The sequence below is a fragment of the Taudactylus pleione genome, unplaced genomic scaffold (genome assembly GCF_031769625.1).
Source record: "Taudactylus pleione unplaced genomic scaffold, aTauple2 ptg000146l, whole genome shotgun sequence".
In the NCBI taxonomy this organism is placed as follows: Eukaryota; Metazoa; Chordata; class Amphibia; order Anura; family Myobatrachidae; genus Taudactylus; species Taudactylus pleione.
The window spans coordinates 4,478,282-4,499,191 of NW_028284548.1; the positions used below are offsets into that span (position 1 = coordinate 4,478,282).

Consider the following 20,910-nt stretch of genomic DNA (forward strand, 5'->3'; position numbering starts at 1 on the left):
ATACAGATATGGTATGCCATGACACCATTTGGTTAACTGCAGATTCAGCACTCTCACAGAGTGAGATTGCTGTTACTCACAAAATGGAGCTACTAATTCATTGCGTGCTCATTGGAATATACACATTCACTCTATGCAACTGAGGTCTGAGCAGATGGGATAAGAGTGGGGTGGATGGGGGGAGGAAACAGAGCGATGTGGAAGGGTCAGACAGAAAAGCGTGGAGAGGCTTCCGCTGGCTACCTCCCCTCGGTCCTACCGCCCGCCACTCGCCATGACTAGGCTGCATTCCTGCCTGCTTTCTTCCCCGGGTCTCAGCCACCGCTAACGCCCACTACCTTTCCTCGGGTACCGGCCATAGCAAATGCCGGAATTCTTCCCTCCGGTCCCAGCCTCCGCCCGCAGAGGACAGCCATCTTGGTGCACCCAAGTGAAGCCACAGAGAGTATGCTGGAGGATCCTACTTAAGCTGCGCAATGAATTGACTCTTCCTATCTCTATAATGGCGTGAGGTAATATTTTAAAAACTAACTTTCTCAATTACCTGAACCCCAAAAGGCCCTACCCTGGAACAATAGCTACCTAATAAAACAAACCCCAAGTCTAGAGTTATGACTTCCCAAAAATCCCCCATAGAGAACAGCAGAAAAGTGGTCCTGAGTATCAGAAAAAACTGACAGTTGGAACATTAGATTACTCCCAAATCCTAATTTTTTATTTGCCCTGAAATTTGGCATGCAGCACTGATCGACAGTTCTACCCGCCCGTGCCAAATTTCAGCTCTGTACCTCCAATAGCTTTTGAGGTGTAGCCCCTAAAACACCTCCCCCCTCTGGGAATTCACTATGGAGATTTCATTTTTTTTTCGATTCAGCCTTAATATAAGGGCACGACTGTGCCCTTACAAGTAATAAGTTGTACTCCCATTCCAGATAATCAAAGAAAAACCTGTGCTTTACTGTGCAATTGTCAGGACACACAATAAAACATTACTAACATTTGTACTTACTGACAGGTGCATGAACCCTGCAACTTGCTGCCCATGTCCCGGGTGTCCAACATACTACTTCTGGTTTCAGAAGTGACGTCCACCAGGTCCCAGGGCTACTGTAGGTGTCACATATATGTTTGTTATACATCCTGATGACGGTGGTTTGGTCACCAAAACATTGATGGAGTTGCTGATGTAATTTTTGAACACAAGCCAAGTGTTTGTGCTGTGCAAAAATCCTCTGAGTGCCGTCCCTATTTTCTTATTAATTTTGCGGAGTGCTGCCGTATTGGACTTGGAATACCGAGGTATTACATATCTAATTTATTGAGCGCCGGATCTTTTCTGTGTGTATGTATGTATGTGTTTGTAATATATATATATATATATATATATATATATATATATATAGTGAGCTATGGATTGTGTGGGGCACACAAGGATTCTCCGTGGTGGAGTCACACAGGAACCTGGATGCTGAAACTATCAGATGACAGACAAGACTTGGTAACAATCGTGGATATGGTGAAGGGCCCTGATAAGAAAACTGAAAAGGGAGTTCACCATAAAAATGCCTTGTCCCAAATCACCCAACCCAGGGGTTGTGAGGCAAGATGAAGCTAGGTGGAGATAGTGAGCTATGGATTCTATGTGAAACTGGAGAGACTCGCACACACAGGGAAGAAAAAGGAGTTGTGACCACACCTAATGGCTTCCCAGTGGAGTCAGTCCAAGGAGGACTGGGGCAGACAAGTGCGTATACCAGAGGTTCCCAAACGCGGTCCTCAAGGCTCCCCAACAGTTCAGGTTTTGTGATATCATGGTTAAGCACAGGTAGTTAAATCAAATTGACTGAGGTACTAATTAATTCACCTGTGCTCAACTATGGATCTCTCTAAAACCTGAACTGTTGGGGAGCCTTGAGGACCGTGATTGGGAACCTCTGGCGTATACAGCCTAGGTGTGCTTATGTGCCTTGAATCTGAGAAGGCCAGTGTCCATACTTGCATGCAAGACCACAAGAGAGACTTTGTGGCAGCTAAGCCAGGAGGCCAGTGTCTTTACCTTTGAGAGACAGGACTGAAGACAGACTATGTTAGCTGCCCTGTTAGGTTTCAAACAGTGTGGTAGTGCCCTGAATGGGGGCTACTTTGTGTATTATTTTGTTCCCAAAATGCTGACAGTAACGCTCCATTTATTTCATTTTAACCTGCAAAGCTTTGTGTGGACCCTTATTGTGGACCTAGACACTGTACCACTGACCCCACTATCAAGCTAATTACCCCAGATATCTATTATCTATATATATATATAGCTGGCCATATGTCAAACCAGAAATCTATGGAACTAGCAGCCAAATAGGACAATATGGCTGGGCAGCAAGATCTCTTGCAGCGGAGCTGGGGCTGTTTTTTGCTTAGCCCAAAAGATGGCTGCACAGGCCTATAGTACATTACTGACATGCTACGCTGATGCTTTGTCAGGCAATGTAATCATGGTCTTTAAATGCAAAAAAGCAGCACTTTATATATCACAGTTAAGAACAGTAATAATGCACACTACAACCCAAATGTAATAGCAGGATACTGCATTTGGGCCTATAACTATGAATTAAATCATTCACTGAACTTTAGCTATTATTGCTAGCATTACATTATGATGACTGTCTTTTTAACTATTGAACGACCAAGACCATTACCAGAAAAGGTGATGGCTCAACCGGGGTCATCAGCAACCATTGACATAGACACGATGGGGCCGATTCTGAGACGCACACTAAGCGGCTGTAGGTGCGGACACCTTCGGAAGCAAGATTTAATACCTTATACTAAAGCGATAATCTGTAGGACTAATGGGGTTTGTGCATTGGCAAACAGAAAACCTGTGCCACCCATTGATTATATGACAGTCGAGCTGCCACATTCATCATCATTAGTATCTGCACTTGCACCAGCCCCATGATGGGAGATACTTCAGAAAACAGGTTTCCCATCCCCGTACACACAACTCAGAATCGTACGGCGCTTGTGATACACACCCACAACACTCCCATAAGTCAGGGAGGTTCTGCGGGCTCATATTGTTGCCATACCAATATGGCCAATTTCACGGAAAGACAGATCCAGCCAAGTTCGTTCCGACAGACGATTGCGCCCATGAGATCCATCTGACTCAGAATCAGGCTCTATACGTAATTCAACTTTCTCTCATTTATCTTAATGGGGTTGGAGGGGGACACTGGACCACAGGGCATATAGAGCCTCTAAAAGGACTTTTGCACTCTAGCGATCTTCAAACTGTTTAAGCTTCTTTCTCTTTTATGTCCCCATCCTTTATGAAACACGAGTGCCCACAGAACAGGGGACTTGTTTTTGGGTGCTGCCTCGGCAGTGTGTGTTTATTTTATTTTTCTTATTGCAGCTGAGACCGTACCTTGCACTCAAACACCTTTGCAGGGCTGTATGAAAACCGGAGCGTGCTGAGGTACCTCCTCTTGCCGCTTCACAGCATAAGTTTTCTCTTTGTCGGGACTCCTTCAATGCAGGCACATGATGTCACCAGTGTCCTTTGTGCCATCACCACGTCATCAAAAAGGTGCAATATGCCAGAACACGTACCAGTGGAATGGAAAGGTGACTACCCTCTTCTGGTTCTTGACAGAGGGCAGAGGAGCCAAGTCACGGCAAACCTAATGGGATTCAGGTCTGCACCTGGTGCTGTGCTCTGCAGCCTGGTGAGGAAGTTTGGTCAATCTGGACATTGGAAGCCCCAAACTAGGCACAAGACAACCACCATTCATTCCTTCACTAGTTCTGTGTGAATTTTGTGTTGAGCCTTCATGTGAACCACTTCATTCAGTGGATGTGAAGTTTCTATCATGAAACACATTATCCTGATCATTTCCACAGACTAGAGGGTAACAGAACTGGTGGCTACATCTTATAAACCTTCCCATCTTTTTTATTTACACAAGTATCGGGTCGTATGAAAATCTTCTCAGCCTAAAATTATTTAAATCAGGAAATTGGAATTCATGCACTTGGACAGAAATAGGTCAACTGAGGAAGTGGGATCTCTTCACTCTTTGGATGTTGTTAGGGCAGTGAGGTTCTATGTGAAGAGGATGCTTGGAAGGCTGATGATCATTTTGCTTCCTTTGATTCACATAAAAGAGGTTGACCTGCATCCAAACAGATTATAGCTAGATGGTCCCCTCTGTGAATCAGCATGTCTACATTGGAGTAGAAAAATATGTTTCTTTCAATATGAAGACATATTATAGCAAATCAATGATGGCTCCCTGGGAGGTTTGGCTGTGCAGCTGTGTCGGGCACACCCACAGTACTCTGTGCATACTTTTTATTTAAAATTTTGCAAGTTTTGGTTGGAAGGTGCTGTGCACTGCAACCGTACAAGCACATGGTCCAATATCCCTCAATTAGGAAAATGTGATTTTATACTTCCTTTTAATCCTTTTGAATTATACTGTAGTTCCTCTATTAATGTTTAATAAAGTAAAAATTCTTATCAGAAGAGGTGGATGGGGGGGGGGTTCCTATAAATTAGTTTTGGTTCTCTCCTATGGGGCTTGGTAAGAAGTGTAGAAGAGTTTCCAGCTGGATGGGGATATAGAAGAGGAAGGGGGCATGCATACTCTTTGAAGGTATTTAAAGTGACAAAGTCCTAATAACTCTATATCCCCATGGACCAGTGTCCTCCAATCAATTCAGAGAAAAAGGATTTAACGAAATTATAAAAATCCTATTTTTATAACTAAACCATGGCATATAAATATCCATGATTAGAAGTATAATGATGGAACACCACAAAACAGTCACGGTGGATTAGTACAGGAAATAGTTCTCTTATTATTTTACTTGTGATAAATGCTGATAACAATATCCTCCTTGAGAACCATCACATTTTGATATAACCAAGAAGGTAAATTAGTACTCAGTTCATTGTCCCCTTACCTTATTGAAATGTGAAATAGTATTTTGCTAAAATTAATGTCTTATCAGCATCTCTGTTCATTTACAAAGTGCTAAGCAATGTATGGACATTAAAGTTTGTTTAAAAATATTTATTGGTTTTTAATGCATGGGTCATTGCCTAATCCTCTTTATTTATGACATTTTATTTTATGTGATGTAAACTCTACTATTGGTACATTTATATAGATTAAAAATTATTACTTATTGTCACTAAAATTGTACCCTAAAATTATATTTGCTATTAATCTTTGGTATGGGGGGGGGGGGGGGATAGGGGGGGTTGTAGTAGGCTTTTTTTTATTATCAGAATCTTAACATACCTAAGTTTTTCTGAGTACTTAAAGACACACAAAATCCACAACAATAGGAAGTGCCATCCAATAGCCTTATAGCCACAAGAGAAACCTGCTACAGTGTGCTGTAGGCTCCAAACTACAGATTCAGATACACTATGTTCAAAGTGTAGCTCAAAATGGAAATTCAAGAGAAACTGAGCCTTAAACCTTTGCCAAGGGTGGTGCCTGCCTTAACCCCTGTAATGCAGCATGCACTTCAAATGAATGCATATGGAATGGTTTATCCCAGATCAGTGATGATCACTGCTTGAAACCGTCTGTACATTTGACTGAGGGTCCAGACCAAGCAAAGTTCCCAGATAAGAGTGTTCTCTAGTCTCCATTATTTGCTCCAATTTGACTGGATGTAAAAGGGTTGCTGGCTGTGGGTTAAGAGTGTATTTTTCCAAAAAGCCCAAGTCAGGGGGACGTTGGTAGTCTGTGGGTTGAGGTAGCACCGAAGAACCAGCATGAGTCTCTAATTCACCCTCATTTTCTTTGATTTCAACTGGCACCAATGTTATCGGCACACAGATATCAGCATCGGAGCTCTGAGAGGCAGCTGGGTAGCTTTTTGACTCTTCCCTTGTCTCCTCTCCGTGTGCTTTAGAGTTATGAACGTGGTCAATATGGTACTTGAGCTTGTCCTTGCGTTTAAAAGTCGCATTGCAGTGCTGGCAGTTAAAGGGCCGTGCATCTGAATGTATAACCAGGTGTTTAGTCAGAGTTTTTTTAATGCGAAACGACTGACTGCAGATCGGACATTTATATGGTTTTTCACCTGTAGATCACAAAACAAAAACAAAAAAATGTGTCATTTTCCCATTGGCAAGCTTCATAATACATCTTATATAGTTATTTTTATTGTTTTGTAATACCAGCTTCTGCATATATCTGCATGCTGAAAACTCTTGCTATCCCAACAGCAGCCAGTAGGGTGTCTGGCAAGTACAACCCTTCACATACAGTACAGGACTTGTTATGAACTGCAGGGAATCTTCTTAAACTTAAAATTACAGGTTGAGTCTCCCATATCCAAATATTCCGAAATCCGGAATATTTTTAACATGATTGAGATAGTGACACCTTTGCTTTTTGATGGTTTGTACACAAACTTTCTTTAAGGCACAAAATTATTACAAATATAGTATATTATAACATTCAGGCTGTGTGTATAAGAAACAAATTAATTTCATGTATGTACACAAACTTTGTTTGAGCCACAACATTATTAACATTTTTATATAAAATGACCTGCAGGCTGTGTGTAAAAGGTGTATATAAAACATAAATGCATTCTGTGTTTAGATTTGGGTCCCATTCCCAATATATCTCATTATGGTATGCAAATATTGAAAAAAAACGGAATATTCCGATATACAAAATACCCCTGGTCTCAAGCATTTTGGATATGGGAGATTCAACCTGTACTAATATACCGTGTTTCCCCGATAATAAGACCTACCCTGAAAATAAGCCCTACCCTTACTTTTGTAGCCCGGTCTAAAATAAGCCCTACCCCGAAAATAAGACCTACCTTAATCTCTTTTTGAGCTGGGAACGCTGTAGAGACCAGCGTTCCCAGTCATGCAGTGCGCGGGTGATGTCATGACGTCACCCGTGCGCTGAGGATCCTGTGAGGCCGCGCCTGCTGGATCATGTTAGATCCAGTCAGCGTGCAAGTGAGAGGGGACATCCCGGATGGCGGCGACTCAGGTAAGTACGGTACTGTACTGGTGGGGGATCAATTACAGGGGGGCTTGCACTGCATTAAGGGGGCCTGCATAAAGGACACTGCTACAGGGGGGCCTGCATAAGGGGCACTTATACACAAGGGAGGATGCATAAGGGGCACTGCTACAGGGGGGGGCCTGCATAAGGGCCACTACTACAAGGGGGCCTGCATAAGGGGCACTGCTACAGGGGGGGCCTGCATAAGGGGCACTGCTGTCAATGTTAGTTAAAATAAGACCTACCCCGAAAATAAGCCCTATGGTGTTTTTTGGAACCAAAAAAAAAATAAGACAGTGTCTTATTATCGGGGAAACACGGTAGCCCCAGAGAATAACAGGATGCAAACAGGTAAAAAACAACCCTACTTGTGAAATGTGTACAAAATTCAGTCATAGTGTATAACGTGATTGAGTGAATGAAGCATGTGTAATACAATGGGGACATAATAAACTTGATACATTAAAAATAAACAAATGATATATAAATGTAGAGTTAAACTAAGATTAAGTGGAACAGATTACAGGTAGACAGGGAGACTTTCAAACATCTTGTGAATACCACGCTGATTTCTCCTAGTAACCTGACTGTCATTGTAACTAAGATGGATATAGGGCCTGATTCAGCACGGATCGCAGCTGCCAAATTGCTCGCAATGAAGCTGCGAAAATATGCTAATGTCTGCCACAACTCAGCCAGCATAGAGATGCCCCCTACTGCTTTCTCACATCCGTAATACCTCTCAGTCCTGCGTATACATCGGTAACATCGAAGCACATCGGCCCATCACACACATTTACAGTGATCTGATCTGTCTCAGAAATTGCAAGTCTCATCGCACGCAGTGAGTACTCAAGCTGCGTAGGCAACCATAGCAGCTAATTTATACACGGCCATGCAGTGGTGTTCAATCGGACAGGCACGCCTGCGTTTCGGCAACTACTCCCCTGTCACCACCCCCAAACGGCCGGTCACTCATGGATGGATACCTGTCTGCGTCTGTAATCACAGTGCGATCGCCACGCATGTGCAGTAGGGTGCAGAACAATCGGTCGATCTGCTTACGCGGTTGCAATTGCGATCCATGCTGAATCAGGCCCATACTTATTATAATTCTTATAATATATGTTCTCTTCAACGAGAGGACACAATAAGGCCTAATTGTGAGGTAAGTACAAATTTTAAGCCAGAGTGTGCGGTTATTCCAATATTGCTGAAATATATTGCATTTGTGGGCACTGGAAACTACTGGTTGTTAACTTCACTAAAAATGAGAAAACTCAGAAGTATGACAGCCAGAAACGCTAATATTATATATACATCATATGGGCCTCCTGATTTCCAAGCTCTATGTGTTTTTTTTTTGCATATTCTTTAAAGATTTTACAAGAAAAGTATAAGGTAAACAAGAATAGTCACTGTAACAACCAAAGCTGTGACAGAAACAATTCCTACATATATCACTGTACTTATAACCAAAATATAACAGATAATGGATTCTTCTAGCTCTATGTATAGCGTCTGAAAGCTCTGGCTTTTGTTTTAGTTACAACCCTGCCCCATTCTGGCTAACAAAATATATGTCCAAACTCAAACTCAATACAAATAGAATTCCTTGTTGGTAGGGTGGTTACAATCTTTAAATTAGGAAAAAAAGAGCTATAGATGTGTCCTCATAAAACAAGCTTCAGTACGCCATGCAGCACAAGCTGCCCGGCAAGAGTGAGCCACGCCAAATTGTGTAGCATAGCAACTTTCTTTAAATTTGCATCTTATTCGCACAGCAGATGCAGCAAAACACCACTCACTCTGTACCAGAGATGCCGGGCTGAGACTTTAACTATTATATATGAAGCACAACTGGACTTGGCGTAAAAAAGAAGAGGCCGCTGCATCGCAGCACTTTGTATACAGATGTACAAGTGTCACATTTCAAATTAATCAATGGTGTCTTAAGCAGTTTTGTCACATCTGATTGTTTCATTTGTGCGACTATGTAGCACATTCGAGCAAAAATTCGCTCTGCACAAGCCGGTGCACCAAGAAAGGCTGTGTAGCACGACTGTGACAATCAGATCTGATTTTTTGTTAATTGAGAACAGTCTTACAGATGTGTCCACATATACAGTTTTGCGCCAAATGGCATAAGATGATTAGTGTGACTTAAGACGTTCCTCCAGAGGTAGCAATTCTTGCACTTGAGTACTTTTTCCCAGAATTTTGCATCCTAATCCACTACAGGTTGAGTCTCCCATATCCAAAATGCTTGGGACCAGGGGTATTTTGGATAACGGAATATTCCGTATTTTGGAACAATTGCATATCATAATGAAATATCTTGGGAATGGGACCCCAATATACACACAAAATGCATATATGTGTTATATGCACCTTATACACATAGCCTGCAGCTCATTTTATACAATATTTTCAATAATTTTGTGGCTCAAGCAAAGTTTGTGTACATACATGAAATAAATTTATATGTTTCATTTACACCCTATACACACAGCCTGAAGGTAATTTTATACCATATTTTCAATAATTTTGCCTTAGACAAAGTTTGTGTACATTGAACCATCAAAAATCAAAGGTTTTATTATTTCAGTCATGTCAAAATTATTCCGTAATTCGGAATATTACGTATTTCGGAATATTTGGATATGGGAGACTCAACCTGTAATAGTATGCTAGTAGCAACCTAGTACAGTAAGTATTTAGGATTACTATTGCAAATAATTGATATTAATTAGCAGATCAAGAAGTATATTTTAAGAAAAAGTTGCATGATGCAGCTAATTCGCAAAGTCCATGGCGCACCATATGGAGCTATGGGAGTAGTTCTCAATACAGACATCCCAATCCCGGAAAGGAAGTTAAGATAGGTGTCAAAATACAGATGCCTATCTTAATCACGACGACGAGACGCCGAATGGACGCCAGACCAAACTAGGCAAGTCTGGGGCGCCTTTAGCGCTAGCCGCGGGGGGAGGGGGGGGTTAGGTTTAGGGACCGTAGCAGGGTTAAGGTTAAATTGGGGGGTTAGCCTTAGGCATCCCTAGGGTTAGGGTGAGGTTAGGGTGCAGTAAGGGGGGGGGTTGGGGTTAGGCATTCCCCCCGGGAGGGTTAGTTATAGGGAGTAGTAAGGGGGTGTTAGGGTTAGGCACCCCCGGGGGAGGTTAGGGCTAGGCACCCCCCCCGGGGAGGGTTAGGTTTAGTGTGCAGTTAAGGGGGGGGGGGGGAAATAGGCACTCCAGGGGTTGAGGTTAGGGCTAGGCACCATTAAGTGAGGGTTAGGTTTGGGGGGGGGAGAGGAGTAGGGATAGGCTACTTACCTGCCCTGTTGGGATATTCTCCCTTCAGGCTGATGGCCTCGGGATACGAACCGGTGGCTATTCAGCCGACGGGACTGATTTGAGGATAGGTGGATGTGGACTCATCTGTACTTTCTTTGACAAGGAGTTTGCCTAAATTACTGACTAGAACCAATAGATGGAACAGTTGACAACAATACATACTATCATTTCACTTTACCAATTTTTTCTTTTAAATTACAATAAACCCATTTTAAAAAGGAAGTACTCTATATGTGCTGTCTGGGTACACAGCATTCATGTCATGACAGAGATCAATGTATCCCTAACTCTGTATGATCTCTCCACAAGTTTTTCTGTGTTGCTATGTGACATCAGCAGTGCCAAGTCATTGCCTTAAAGATATATAGAAAAAAATATTCTAAACTACATACAGATGATTTAATTATTTGACCCATATTCCAAAGCAGGGGAAAAAAAGAAATAATGTATACCCTTAATTACCTAATTTATGTGTATGAAATTTGCACAAAGTGAAATACAAAGATACAAAGAATACATTAGTAGCCATCTCAGTATCATAATGTAGCTGTAATCAGCTGAATCTATCCATCTTAATTATCCCCAATGGTCCAAGGGTTAAATTACTCTGTACGCACTACAAATTTGTCATCATACACTATTGACACAGTCACGCCGAACAGCCATTCTTGGCATGCCAGGTCCTGTGCGACTCGGCTTGCGTCGAGCATCTGCTTTTGCTTGAATGTGCATTTTAATTCAACAAATTAAACAATCAGATGCCAAAACCCCGCTTACCGAGACTGCACTGATTAATCTGATATGCGACACTTGTACATATGTTTGCCAATGGGTCAGTCCATGTCAAATCAACACACTGATTTTACCTCACCAGCTCAGATTTTGTTAAAATTTGGCATATGGAGAGTATGTTTGTAGTCTAAGATCAATACAAAATATTTAAATATATCATGCTGTTTCCAAAATATGACTACTGTATCTAAAGTTTTAAAAAATGTCAAAAACGCACAACCAACATATTTTCAAATCGCCATAGCAGCTCTCCTAATTAATATACAGAGGTGGGAGTGGTGTCATTTTACTGTGTTTTTTTATGTTCTGTATAACAAAAAATGGTGGCTTGCTTATGTGATGGACAAGAATGAAGATGAAGGCGAATTAAAAGTGACCCTCCTTCATCCAGCTGGACCTTCACAATCATTCTTCTATCCAAGGAAGCCTGATGCATTATGGATACCTATAATAGATGTCTTATGCAAAGTCGACCCTATAACTCCAACTGGAAGAATTTGTGTCATGTCTCCTGAAGACACTTTTAAAACCATTGAGGCATTGTCAAACTATCTTCACCTAACATTGTTGACTGACTAATACAATGTCAAGTATTTCTATTCAACTAGATTTATATAAATTAAATTAATGAAGCCATCAAATCTATATTACCTATTACTACTTGTAATACATCCGGCTTTTTTGAATAAACTACCGTGCTTTAAAATTATTTTGAACTATGAAACCATTATCATCCCACTTTTACATTTTTATACACATTTAACATTAGTATAGACTATTTCCAGATTTTGTCTGGAAAAGATTTTGCACTTTTTGAGACAATCATGATCAAAAATTTCAGTTTAAATTTAGAAACAGTTTTCCTTCACAAAGCCTATTGTATTGTAAACCATAGGAAAGAGCATAAAAAATAGAGTAGAATGACACCACTCCCGACTCTCTCTAGATTAATTAGGAGAGCTGCTATGGCGAAAATCTTGAAAATATGCTGGTTGTACATTTTTGACAAGCAAGAGATATTTAAAATAAAATTTTGTATTTTTTGTAGACTATATATATACTCTTCATATACCAAATTTGAACAAAATCTGAGCTTGTGAGGTAACATTTTAACAGAAAGTGTGTTGATTTGACACGGAATGGCCCCAATGAGTCTGGATCTGTATACAATGTGAAACGATGCAGCGCCACAGCTTTTCTCCACGCCAAGTTCCGTTGTGCTTCATCTGCAAGTTTGTATGTGTTTAAAATTAATTCCTGTGCGGTTAAAGTTGCAGCCCAGCATCTCTGGCACATCTGCAGTGTGAATAAGACGCAAATCAGGTTGCTACGTTACACAGCTCCACGCGGCTTACTAAGGCCAGACGTCTCGCTCCGCATGGCGTATTGAGGCTTGGTGTATGAGGACACATCTATATTTACGGGGAATTAGGAGACAGATCATTTAAGTGTTTGGGCCCCTACATATATTAAAACTAGGGAGTCCATCCATGAATGAAACCCTTGTTCCTGGCTTCTATGCTGATGAACACCGCAACTATCGTTGTTGGGAATTAAAGTCGGTCATAAAATAGAGATCTACTATAGCACCTGCAGCGATGACACTAACCTGTTCATGCTGGCACCAGCTTTTGGAACGGGCGATATATCTGTCAGTGTGTACCCAGCTTTATCTTTAATATCTGTCCCAAAGAGACCTTCATGTGCCATGCTGAAAATCTCCCACCACTCTAAAGTCGGGTACACACTAGATGATAGGTCGTCCACATCGGGCAGTGTGTACCCACTATGCCGCTGACGATGATGCAGCATGGCCCCTGCTGTCGTGTCGTTGCTCCCGGTATCGGCAAGTGTGTATGCACCCCCGACGGGACCCTCCGCACGAGCCATCGCGCTGTGTACACATTGTTTAGTGCATGGGTCTTCAACCTTGGCCCTCCAGCTGCTGTGGAACAATACATCCCAGCATGCCTTGCCACTGTTTTGATATAACAGCATGCTAAAACTGTGGCAGGGCATCCTGGGATCTGTAGTTCCATAGCAGCTGGAGGGCCAAGGTTGAAGACCACTTGTTTAGTGTGTACCCAGTATAATTTCAAATACTCATAAATAACATCATATTGTAAATAAATGTATTGTGTGTCTAACAAGTCATGCTAACTGTGGAATAAACGGCTGTATAAGGCATAATTGGCAATATATCTGGCCGCAATTAACCATTTGCCTGGTGTGGTTGCATTGTTTGCGACCACGCCAGGCAGTACGTTAATCTTCCAGCAGCCGACAATAGCAGAGGGACCTCCCAGCCCCTCTGTATCTCTGCACCCTACCCCAGTGTCTGCAATGCTGCCGATCACAGCACGTCAGATAATTTAAATGTATCTGGTGACTGCTTAGAGTAGCAGCCTCTGGGGAAATGAAAGTTGCGATGGTGGTGATGTTCCAACCATCACTGGTCCAATATAACGGTGATTGATATACTAAAAATTTATGTTAATGTTCTAGGTTTCAAAAAAAAAAAAAAAAAATGATATATATTATATATATATATATATATATATATTATATATATACTGTGTATATATATATATATATATATATATATATACATACACAGTATATATATATATATATATACACATACATACACAGTATATATATATATATATATATATATATATACATACACAGTATATATATATATATATATATATATATATATATTTTTTTTTTTTTTACATAAAATCATGTTCTTGACCTAATTCAATAATAAAAAAATCCAACAATTTCTGAGTGGTTTTTGGGAAAACAAACTTGCCTGTTAAGTGGTTAAGGAACTATCTAGATCTAATTGCTTGCAAAGAAATGGTCTACAGGTCTACATAACTTTTGAAGCTTTGGGAATTATCACACTGGATAATTATAATCGATTCAGATCAAATACAGCTATATTATAATACTGGACTACATACATATCAATAATGATATATTTTTCTAAGTTTTGGTAAATAATATATTTAAAGATCTATCCTAATATTGCACTTGTATATTACTTTGTAACTTTTTTTGTGCATTCAATTTAGAAAAATATTGTTGGTCCAATTTGCAATATAATAAAACCACATAAGCAATACTCCATTAATATTTCCCGTTTATGCAATGTTTACTGAGCAATTCTGGATTACATCTCCCCTGCCCCCACAATAAATAAAGGTGTGTGGTGGCAGCCATTTTAAAAGTTGATCGAATATTTAGGAGAATGCAATATAACTGCTGCAACTCTGGTCTCCAAATATAAATCTGGTTCTCTCCCTTCTTTGGAAGACAAATCAGTACATTAAGTTGTTCAGTGGCGTCCTTCATACAAACTGTAGTGTTAAGCCTTCATTTTCAATACAAAAGTGTGATTCTGCACATTGCACATTGGTAGTTTGTCATTAACAGAAGTTTGTAGAGCAAAGTCACTTCGAGTTTAACCAAGGACCAAAATTACCAGAATGTGTCCTGAAGTGCATGTCAAGACTGGATTTCCCCTTAAAGACTTTTTTGCATATCTCACACTGATGAAATGTCGCTTTGTACCTACACAATGGAAAAAGATGCATTACATTCCTTGAGAAATAGGTTTCAATTAAAAGTGCTTGTAAGCATATCTGGAGCAAATTAATAACATAATGAATGAGGGTGGGGCTATATTTATTTCTGTTTCATGTCACAGCATTGTGAAATATCTAAGCATTACATAAGTAATAATAATAAAAAATAGGCTTTTGGTACTTACTAGTAAAATCCCTTTCGCCGATTCCACAGGGGACACTGGAGATCAATACAATACACTGGGGTATAGATGCGTGGATGAGGGGAGCTGGCAATTAAAATCTTTAAGTGTGTGTGACTCCTCCCCCTCTATCTCCCAGAAGCTCCAGTTACAGAAATGGAGCCCGAGGAGACGGAACAGAATCAGAAAACCTAACTGAGGAGAAGGAGACAAACAACACGGACGGCAAAACTTGAATAGAAAACATGCAACAAGAGAATGCAGTCAACATATGGAACCACACAATGGCAGGTAAGGCAGTGCTGGGAGGGCGACCAGTGTCCATTGTGGAATTGGAGAAAAGGATTTTACTGGTAAGTACCAAAAATCCAATTTTCTCCTTCATCCACCAGGGGACACTGGAGGTCAATACACTGGGGATGTCCCAAAGTTTTCCCCCTGGGTGGGAGAGCCCTGAGAAACCTGCAAGAACTCTGCAACCAAAACTAGATTATGAGGCTGCAAAGGCAGCAACCACAGAAATGAACAAATCAAAATGAACTGTGGACCACATGTCAGAACAAAGTAGGGGAGGCGCCACGATAGGCAACCCAAGAAGCACCCACCCCACGAGTGGTATGCGCAGAAGGAAAACCGGCATAAGGCCGGGCAATAGCAACATACACCTGTCGGGTGGCCAATGGACCCATCTGCTTAAAAACAGACCCCCACGATTAGCAGCACCATAAAGAAAAACGAAAAACTGATTTCCGCAATGCTACTGTATGGGCCCTATAATCCCAGGAGCCCGCACAAATTCAAGATGAGGAAAGACTGAGAGCCCTCCAACAACACCGAACCACAAATGGCTGTATAATGTGGATGGCCGAAACCACCATAGGCAGGAAGATGGCTTGGAACGGAGTTCCACACGAGGCCGAAGAGAGAGGTCCCCAACTCCTAGAGCAACCGCGCTGAAACCAAGGCCAATAGCAGGACCGTCTTCCAAAAGAGAAGTTTCAATCCCACCTCCTCCAAGGCTCAAACAGAAAAGCCTGGAAGAGATTCCGAAAAAGGTTAAAGGTCCAAAGGCGATGTAGGTTGGACAACCGGAAGCTGTAAACTGAGAAACTCCCTGAAGAAAAGATCGAATAAGAGGGGAACAAGGTCAGGCGGTATTAAAAAATATAGACAATGCTGAGACCTGAACCCCTGAGAACGGAGGCGTAACCCAACATTCAGGTCCCGTTGAAAAAGAGGAGACAGGACAGCGGAAAACAGTGGTGGGAAGCCCCCGCTCTGCACATTAAATCACATAATAGCACCAAATGTGATCATAATGAGCTGACGTGAATTGCTTGCGAGCCCAGACACTGTGAGACCCACAGAGTCCAGAATCCCGCTATCGTCTAAAGATAGCAGCCTCTACAACCATGCCATTAGTGCAGCCACTGTAAGCCTGGGAATACGAACGGACCTGGAAGCAGGAGGTCCGGCAAAGAGGTAGTAGCCCCGAGATCCTCGAAGAGGAGTATTTGGAGATCTGAGAATCAGGCCCGCGGGGCCAGTTTGGAACCACTGGAATAATCATGGCCCTTTCCTGCTTGAAAAAAGCTAGGGGACTCGCGAAAGAAGGGGATAAACGAGGAACACAAGATTACCACCAAAGCACTGTCAGAGCGCCTACCGCCTCTGAACCCGGATTCAGACTCTGAAGCAGTACCGAGAAACCTGATAAATTTGCCTGGAGGCCATGAGATCCAGGTCTGGTCTGCCCCTTCTGCAGACCACCTCTTGGGAAACTGCTGGAGAAGGGCCCTTTCTCCAGGATGAAGGTCCTGACGACTGAAAAGATGGCCACCCAGTTTCCCAGGTGAAATCATGGACACATGTGTACCTCAGGAGGCAATGTGGAGACAGCCTCTTAAGTAGATATTATCGCAATACCGGATTGGCAGATCAGATCTATCCAATCTAGAAGGACAGAGACTCAGCAGGAGCCTTGTTGGGTGTAAAGCCACTCTAATGCGAAAGGACGCACCGTACCAGTACAGTTGTTAAGAAGTTATGTCAGATGCGTGCTGTTGCACAGTGCGCTTGGCACACTTCTACATGGCCTGAGACATAAGCGCATGCCTAGAAAAGAAGAACAAGCCCTTACCTGAGAGCGACCAGGGCTACCTGGTTTTTATGTAGACTCTTACTGACCCGTTTTCAACATTGGCAATAACCTCATACAGGTAGAGTTCCATAGGTCGTCTGAGACATTACGCTCTACAACTTGGGCCCGTATTCAATTTGAGGTGAAAAGCCGGAATCCGCGGAAAAGTTTCGCCGATGACGTCATTTCGCAAAGCGGAAAAGTATCGCCGTATTCAATTTGAAAGACTTTCCGCCTAGGCGGAAACTCAATGCAAAGTAATAGGCGGAAACGTTTCCCCTATGAATAGCAATCCGAAAAAAGTGCAGAATTGCGGTTTTGGGATGCCACGTTGCGGGAACCCCCGTGCAGCCTTCAGACAGTCCCCCAAAGGTAAACTGCGTCAAAAATAAAAAAATAAAAAAAACACTTAAGGACCCCACAAAAAATCACTTTGAATTTGGGGGCGAAAAAAAAAAAATGTTGGGGGACACAGTTAAAAACTAGCGAACTATACTCTGGGGGTGTACCCAAGTATGCCTCATGTGTTTTTTCATTGCAGGGGCTTGCGGCAGGTGGCTTTTCACGATATTTTCAACTTAACTTTAGCAACTTTAAAATATGCTGACCCCCCATTTTCAAGTAACCCAAATTTGCTGGGAAAAGTTATTTTCTGCAAAAAAAACCTCCTGAATACTATTCTGCACCACTTATAAAAAATGTTATTTAGCAGCTATTGAGCCCGTTTAAAACCACCAAATACCTTCAGCAAGCCAAATCGGGGGTAACCATAGCTAACCCCCATGTCAGAGCATCTTTCGGGGGGTGTCAGGCCGATTTTCCCAAATCGGACAGTACTTTCCGCCTGTTCAAGTTTCGCCGGGTCCCTGTTTCGCATACTTTAAAATTGAATACGGGGGTACACAGGCACGCGCGCGATACTTTTGCCTACATAACACGCGATGTAGGCGAAAAGTCCGGGAGGCGGAAAAGTATTGCGGCTCCGCTCAAATTGAATATGGCTCTTGGTCCTCAGACTGGAATTGTGTCAGTATAGCCTTGCCCTGTGTAAAAACTAGCAGAATTATTAGTGGAGACATCAAGAAGCTGCAGTTCACGACTCACACATGATAACAGCGCTAAACTAGAATTCTTCACATACTCACATGGGAGGAGAAGAACCACCCCTTAGTCTAAGGAAGTGGTTCAGGGGAGAAACCAGACCATACTGTTTAGCATTGGGATGGATATAAACAAATATATACAGGAGAATGGACCCAGACATATGCTATGTATGGGTTCCAATATATGTGTTAGGAGAAATAGGACAATCATTATAGTAGAAACATAATGCTGTATTTTACCTATTAGAAGTAAAAACATTGTTATAACAATATTTCATACAGTCAAACCTCTGGAATGACTTAGGAAATCAGAGTCCCAACTAAAGGAGGATGAAACAATATATAAATATATGATTTTTCAAATATCTGTCAAGCGAAGGCTTGTTAAAAATCGTCTCTAGTGATAGGACTGTTGAAATAAAGTCTATCACCCCAGATGGGACCTGAACCCACAATTCCTGGCTTAGGAAGTCAGATAACCATAGATAGTATTAAGCAGAGTTATTAGTTATCTGCAAGCAATAAATGTTGAATCAAAAACAGTGTATAGCTGGGACCTCTGGGTTCTTGTATTGTAGTCAGACACCTTAACTGCAGAGATATTTGCTCCTGCTTGTGAATGACAAACCCTGGCTATGCCTACCTCTATCCACAATGCCTGTGTTACAGATAGAAGGTATATCAGATATTCAACTGATAAGCCAAGAGGCAAAGAAGTATAATATATATATATATATATATATATATATATATATATATATATATATGGTACGAGGACCCCCCCATCATATGCAATGACACACGCTGCATTATCTTATAACTTATACAGGCTTATTTGACACAGACATTCAAGGTAACAGTAATAGATTACTCAAACAATCTGCAGAGCATGCGGTGGGCAAAGTGACATGGACACAGCCTCTGTATTAGGCTGCGGCATGTCCCTCCCTGAGCTAGAGTCAGGGTGCCTGGGACCCAGACACTCACTCTATAATAGTGGTGGCGGTCCCTAGATGTGTAGGAGGGATCGTTGTGGGAACCAAACCCACGAGTTCAGTTCTGTGAGGCAGCAATGCTAACCATTACACAATCTGTGCTGCTTTCAATAACATTATTGAGTACTGATTAAATATCTAATCAAACAGACTCCTACAGCAATCCTGAGATAGTCAATAGTCAGATAAAGCTATCACAATATAACAGCTTATAAACAGGAAGAAGAGAAGTACATTTCTGCTATATATATTTTTAAACAAGTTCACTGTTTAGATAACTATGCACTAGCCCAGTGTTTCCCAAACTTTTTCGAATCACGGCGCCCTAGAGCAGTGGTTCCCAGCCACGGTCCTCAAGGCACCCTAACAGTCCAGGTTTTAGGTATAGCCATACTTGAGCTCAAGTGACTTAATTAGTACCTCAGTTATTTTGATTTAACCATTTGTGCACAATCATGGATATCACTGAAACCAGGACTGTTAAAGTGTGCCTTGAGGACCGAGGTTGAGAATCACTGCCCTAGAGTATCAACATTTTTTCCACAGCATCCCTGAGCCAAAAGTTTCTTATTGAGAAATTCAGCAAAAATTGAATTGTTAAGTGGTGGTGGTTGACAGGGCTGCACTTCTTTCTTTTTTTTTTTTTTACTGGACCACCAACCCAAGGCACCCCTGCAAGTGCCCTGAGGCACCCCAGGGTGCAGCGGCACACAGCTTGGGAACCACTGCAACAGCCCATTGAGCCACATGATCTTCTTTAGGATCTGAACCACAGGAGTGCATCTCCATAGGTGTAGACTGAGCATCTGCCCCTTGACTAAGTGGGCAGTAAACAGATATAAGTGGGGCACTACCTGTTAAACCTGCTCCTTTCTGCTGTTACCTCACTTGTGTATTTACAATGGCGGGCGTGTAGGAGCGCGCCTGTATGGAGAGGTAATATAGCCTCTCTAGGACTATAGGAATGACCAGGACATAGAGCACTATCTTTGCTAGGAGCTCTGGGCCTGATTCAGAGCCGGACGCTCTGACCAAAGTGCTCGCTCTGAATCAGGGCCCTCCTACCTTAAATTGGAGCGGCCTCCTGGCCGCTCGCATAAGCTGTGGGTGACCACCCACAGCTTATGCGAGCGGCCAAAAACATGGTCGCGATGGTCAAGACCATCACGACCATCGGTCTTGCGACGAGACCCTGCGGTAGGGTCTCGTTGCCGCAGGCCCTGGAGTGCTTTTGGCTCTATCAGAGCCAAAAGCAGTCCCACTGACATCACTAGTGATGTCAGTGGGGCCAGCCCCAGACGGAAGGCGTTCCCATGGGAACGCCTCCGTCTGTGCAGCAACGCCCCCGGCACGCCCACCAAAGGGGGCGTGCTGTCACTCACCATCGACAGCACGCCCCCTTTGGTGCGAGACCCATAGCTCCCTCCGTCGTGCGCATGCGCATTAGGGCACCATCGACCCGCTTGCGAGCACTCCGAGCGGGTCTGAATCAGGCCCTCTGTCCGGTCCATCTGAGCGGGGTTGCAGAAGATGCCACTCCGCCACTAAGCCCCGCCCCCTGAGACCGGCAGTGCTAGAGTCCAGATCAGTGTGATGACCACTGACAGAATATAGCTGCACAGGGAGGGAGAGCTGCTCTACGCATGTTCATGGAGCAGTATGCTGTAGCTATGCCCTCTTCCCGCCGGCGCCGG

General features: G+C 42.5%; 1 protein-coding gene across 3 annotated transcripts in view; it reads right to left on the reverse strand.

Annotated features, from left to right (window-relative positions):
• Positions 1–2,664: 2,664 nt before the first annotated feature.
• ZBTB41 (zinc finger and BTB domain containing 41) overlaps positions 2,665–20,910 on the reverse strand; it is a 38,842-nt gene continuing 20,596 nt past the window's right edge. For 2 of the 3 annotated variants that reach the window (XM_088474057.1, XM_088474058.1), the window contains 2 exons: positions 14,694–14,782; positions 2,665–6,102 (listed from right to left, as the gene is read on the reverse strand). In XM_088474057.1, coding sequence (XP_088330183.1) covers positions 5,573–6,102; positions 14,694–14,782 — 619 coding nt within the window. In that variant the 3' untranslated portion in view covers positions 2,665–5,572. Of the gene's footprint in view, positions 6,103–10,387; positions 10,532–14,693; positions 14,783–20,910 lie in introns of all 3 variants that reach the window. The other variant, XR_015878750.1, reaches the window with a different exon arrangement.